At 41.4% G+C, this 5,288-nt stretch overlaps 1 protein-coding gene across 2 annotated transcripts in view; it reads left to right on the top strand.

Annotated features, from left to right (window-relative positions):
• Positions 1-5,045, top strand: part of LOC125038102 (integrin alpha-PS1-like) — a 208,209-nt gene extending 203,164 nt beyond the window's left edge. For both annotated transcript variants that reach the window (XM_047631377.1, XM_047631375.1), the window contains 7 exons: positions 1-168; positions 528-670; positions 839-1,082; positions 1,325-1,563; positions 1,730-1,959; positions 2,088-4,333; positions 4,470-5,045. The exon at positions 1-168 is cut by the window's left edge and continues 58 nt beyond it. In XM_047631377.1, the coding sequence (XP_047487333.1) occupies positions 1-168; positions 528-670; positions 839-1,082; positions 1,325-1,563; positions 1,730-1,959; positions 2,088-4,333; positions 4,470-4,901 (3,702 nt within the window). In that variant the 3' untranslated portion in view covers positions 4,902-5,045. The remainder of the gene's footprint in view (positions 169-527; positions 671-838; positions 1,083-1,324; positions 1,564-1,729; positions 1,960-2,087; positions 4,334-4,469) is intronic.
• Positions 5,046-5,288: the final 243 nt, after the last annotated feature.

Here is a 5,288-nt window from a genome sequence, read left to right as displayed (position 1 = left end):
CGCCTCAAGTACACCATTGAGGAACAGTTGTACAAGGACCAGCCCATAGCCAGAATCCGCTTCTCTAATGGGCTGCAAGATCGACCATATACCGTGGAAAGAGATATCAAGCTCCGGCCAGAAGACATGGGCATATTCCAGTGTTCACGCGAAATTGTGTATTTACTGGTGAGGGAATGAATGGATCTGTCACACATATGGATAGAACTGGTTATGAGTTAATTTGTGTATGTATAAGTATGAATGGACCTCTTAGGTAGGTCATTGCATGCTTATGTGTAGGGGGTTAAGTAATTTGATGAGGGGGAGGGGAGTATAGGTATATTTATTGAAATTGATGGCCGAGAGGGTGTAAACATGATTTGCACAAATATTACTGATTAGATGTAAGTTAACATGAACTGTATCTGTTGCTGAAATTTAATGCTTTTATGAAAAGCTATCATTTTATTGCTAAGGCCTTAAACACTTACATTTCTCTTTTTACTGTAATTCTCTCTATTCTGACTAAATTCTGTCACCCACAGGATGGCCCAAGAGACATTCTGCGTCCACTGAAATTCAAGCTGTCCTACGAGATCATTCAAGGTCAGCCCAGTCCTGTTCCTGAAGGCAGTCCCTTGCCAGACATTGATGAATTCCCAATCTTGAACCAGCAGGAGGCAGTCAGGTATGGAATAGACATAATCAATAGCTTTTTTACAAATTTAAAGATTATTTTGATATGATTTATTTTTATTATAATTTCCAGATATGCACTGGTCTTGAAACAATTTCTCTCACACTTTCTTTCTGTTTAGCAAGAAAGCAATGCTGTAACTCTTTCCCTATTGTGCAGATATTTCAAAGGCACCTTTGCCAAGGACTGTGGTGAGGATGACATTTGCGTGAGTGATCTGAACATCAAGGCGAACCTAAGCCTGGACCTACACGAGTCTGGTAGACATTACCTTTTACGCTTGGGAGAACAGAACACAGTACCTCTCAATGTAGAAGTGATGAATGCTGGAGAACCAGCCTACCAGTCAAGCCTCCTCGTTCACCACCACAAAGCTCTTGAGCTGAACCTCAAGGAATCTCAAGTAAGTTTCTGAGTACTTGTGAATGATCAGTGTTTTTGGTATGAGTATCTTATAGCGTTTGAAACTTTATATTGGGATGACTCCTCAGAAAGATAGTTATTGTCACCAGTACTTCAAAGTGTCATACATACATAATGTAATAAATAAAAAGTCCTTTAGTTAATACATAGCTCTTCTAATATTTAACATTAGCAATCATGCTCTACACTCAGTTAACCCTGTAACTGTCTTTTCCCCATCAGCTTGGCTCGTACCAGTGTTCACGTGTGTCAGCCATTCTCACCCAGTGCGGCCTTGGAAACCCTCTTGTAGGTACAACAGGGCCATTAATCCTGACCTTCAAAGAATCCAATCTGCCATTTGATGAAAAGTTCATCCACTTCTATGTAGAGGCCAATTCATCATCTACTGAAGAGCGTTCAAAAGATCGTATTCAGTTCGTTGTGGAGGTGATCAAGAGGGCTGAGATCTCTATTTTGCCGTAAGTGTTTGTATATCTGTATGTTTTACTGTTGTTTATCTTACATATTATTTATCTTCATCCCTAGCTGTGTTAAATTATATAACAAATATAATATCAACTGTGCAAGATATACATATAAATATAACTACTCAAAACCAAAAAGTGAAAATATATATTCTTCTAGGTCGGTTGCCCCAGAGCAAGTGTTCTATGGAGGAGAGGTGGTGGGGCAGTCTGCCATAAACCACATGGAAGAGGTGGGCATGGAGGTCACCCACAAGTATGTAGTAGACAACCGTGGCCCCTGGAGAGTGGATGAGGCTAAGGTGGCCATCCTCTGGCCATACCAGGTCGAGAACAACAAAGAGCAAGGGAAATGGCTTCTGTACATGACTGAAGTTCCGAGTGTAGATGGTAAGTCAAGTTGGTAGCTTATATATTGGACTATATATTTATGTCTCCTTATTATCAGATAGTTATGACTGGCTGATTGAACTTGATCCCTTTCCCTGAAAACTAGAAAGTAAACTCTTTTCTTCCAGGTGCTGGAGAATGTGAAGTTGATTCCCGTTATGTGAATCCCCTTGTACTTCGCCGGACAATTGCTTCGGCCTCAACTGGTCTTGAAGTTGAAGGAGAATTGATATCCACAGATTACCCAGATCCTGGTGGAGATATAGTTACTGGGTCGGGTGATGTAAAGGTAACAAAGAAAGTGACAACTATCAAGAAGGTAACAAGCACAACAGACACCAAGAAGACCTCAACGAAGTCTTCCTCGAAAGATGTTTCTGTTTCCACAGAGAGAACTACCTCATCCAGTGGCTATTCCTCATCCAGTTCCTCTTCTTCAAACAGGTTTTCATCCTCAACCTCCGAATTTAGCAACTCAGGATCAACGGATGAAGAGGAATATGGCAGTGGGTTTGGGCAAGGAACTGGTAGAGATCATGGCAGAACACATGTAAGAGTTAGCAGGAAGGTATTTACATCAGATAGGTCAAAATTCTCAGATTCTGACTCTGGAGCAAACGACCTTGACAAAGAAAAAGATGTGGATGGGGATGGACTCATCTCTCACCATGAAGAAACTCGCACTTCCTCTGGAGTATCTCCTGATGGAAGAACAAGATTTTCTGAAACCCATCATGTAAATAAGAAGGTACATATCAAAGAGAGCACAACTGATGAGGACTTGCCTGCTGGACGATGGGGACAGGGAGGTGGATTCCGTAAGATTTACACTGAAACTTCTAGGTCTGGATCTTCCAGCATTCCATCAGAAGAAGACAGAAGAATTTTCTCAGAAACGGAAGGTTCTTCAAGAGTAGGTATTGATGATCATGCAGGCTCTGGATGGCATGATGGTTCTGCTGGAAGGGATCACAGTGTGCAAGTGGAAGATGGCTCACACAGAGTACAAACAGTAAATAGGGATGAAACTATCAGAAGAACTCACTACGGTGGACCAGACAGGGATGGAAGTTACAGAAGAGTGTATGAGGAAACTAGAACCACAGGTCATGGAAGGGTTGGAACTCATACTGGTGGCTATGATGATACATACGATAGAGATGGCTTTAGGACACAAACCTTTGGCAGACATGACAGAGTTGGAGCAGATAGAACAGAAGGCTCAGGTTGGTCTAGAGGATCCAGGACTGAATATGAAAGGAGAACTGGAGGCACTGATGAGTCCAGGAGAGTGGGAGACAGAGACAGATTCAACACTGATGGTTCAAGAAGGGTGTCAGAGGGAGACAGAGTCAGGTGGACTTATGCTGATAACCAAGGACGTACAACGGGTAGGGGAAGCACAGGAACTTATTCATCTAGCAGAGGTTATGAGAGTGAAAGAACTTTCTCTGGTGATTATGACAGAACAGATGATGGAAGCCATAGGAGAACATATTCAGGTGCATATGATAGAACAGGTATTGATTCTAGAAGAGGACATTCTGGCGGATATGACAGAACAGCTGAAGAAGATGGTTCCAGAACATACTTTGCTGGATATGACAGAATAGGTGACAATGATCAGAACAGACGGGTCTATGGCAGAACGGAAGGAGAGAGTGAGTACAGAAAGAATTTTGATAACTACGATAGAAGAATAAATGCTGGCGGTAGAGATGAATCAAGTGTCTACGAAAGAACAGAGTCTACAAGAACGTACCATAGCAGCAGAAATGAAGATGGAGATTTCAGAGATGGCTCATCAAGGTCATCTGGAGACCAGTATTACAGGAGAACAAACCTTGACAGATCTAGTGACCATGCATCTGGAACAGATTCCTTCAGGCATGCCTCTGGTGAAGGCAGAGTAGATGGGTCCCATTCCAAGTCAGGACATGGCACCCTCAGGACCACCACATGGGATTTGACTGCTGACAGTGACAGGCATAACAGGGCAAGACAGGGCTCTCACTCATCACACCATCATGTCACTAGTGCTCAAGACCATGGTACATTAGCAAGTGGTTCAGGTACAGGAAGAACGAGTCATTTTGAGTCCTCTGACTCCAATGCAAATAGAACCTACAAACGTGTTGAAGTAGATCCAGAGACTGGAGAAACCACAGTCTACACAAGAAGAGTGTACAGTCACAGTTGGCCAGAAGACTGGGACCACAGATCATTTGATGAAGACTTACCACCCTTGGAGGAAGAGGAACATAAAGGAAGTGACCGACAACTGAAACGCACCAAACGTGAGAGAGAACTTATCATCAAACCCCAGGCTGTGACAGATGCCAAAACAGGAAAAACAATGCAGGTTGTGAATTTGGTAAGTTGATAATTTATTGCTGTTGTCTAATTTAAATTTTGAAAAAATTGTTCAGTTAGTGTTGAAAAATTCTAAAATAGGATAAGTATATTAGATTATGTAAAAAAAAAAAAATTTTGCCTGTTTCTTCCTACAGAGATGTGATGGAGATGTTCCAACAGCCAAGTGCTTCGTCTTCTACTGCACCATTCGTAACCTAGGTGCCAAGCAAGCAGCAAGTATTCGCATCAAATCAAGACTATGGAACTCCACGCTGGTCGAGGATTACCCTAGAGTCAGTTATGTCAGCATTAAATCCAAAGCTTCATTGATATTACCAGAAGACATCCGTGAGGACCAAGACCAGTCAGACGATGAGGCCTCAGCAGAAACTTTAGCTTATCCAGATCTCTTGGATCAGCTTCCACCAGAAGAAGTGCCACTCTGGGTCATATTAGTTTCAATATTTGCTGGTCTTTTAGTCCTTTTAATCATTGCGCTCATATTGTGGAAGTTAGGCTTCTTTGAAAGAAAACGACCAGACCCAACGCTTTCAGGAAACTTGGATAAGGATGCAAATGGATACTAATCCTTAATAGACCTCTAAAATATAACTGTTAACTTGCAAGTGCCATGTTCTGCATTTTAATGTGCCGAAAATGTGAAAAGTGATTATATATATATATTTTTTTTTTCTTTTTTTTCTTTTTTTTTATTTGATGATAGAACATTATCATGAAAGTTTGTGTGCAAGTCAATGTGCTTGTATGTGTCTTTGACCCACTGAAAATGTGGAAACTCTCTTAAACTATGTGAAAGTGTTGTTTTTATCGCCCATTAATGTCCCATAAGATGTGGCAAAGTTAAAAAAAAAAAAGGCTTATTAATAAATAATGAGATTTTGGGATGATATGAGCTGCTGTATGACTGCTACAACACAAGCGCCAATGCTGCTGCCATGACTGTGATGTTCATT

The sequence above is a fragment of the Penaeus chinensis genome, chromosome 24, assembly GCF_019202785.1.
Source record: "Penaeus chinensis breed Huanghai No. 1 chromosome 24, ASM1920278v2, whole genome shotgun sequence".
NCBI classification, from domain to species: domain Eukaryota; kingdom Metazoa; phylum Arthropoda; class Malacostraca; order Decapoda; family Penaeidae; genus Penaeus; species Penaeus chinensis.
This window is presented reverse-complemented; position numbering and strand designations above follow the sequence as displayed.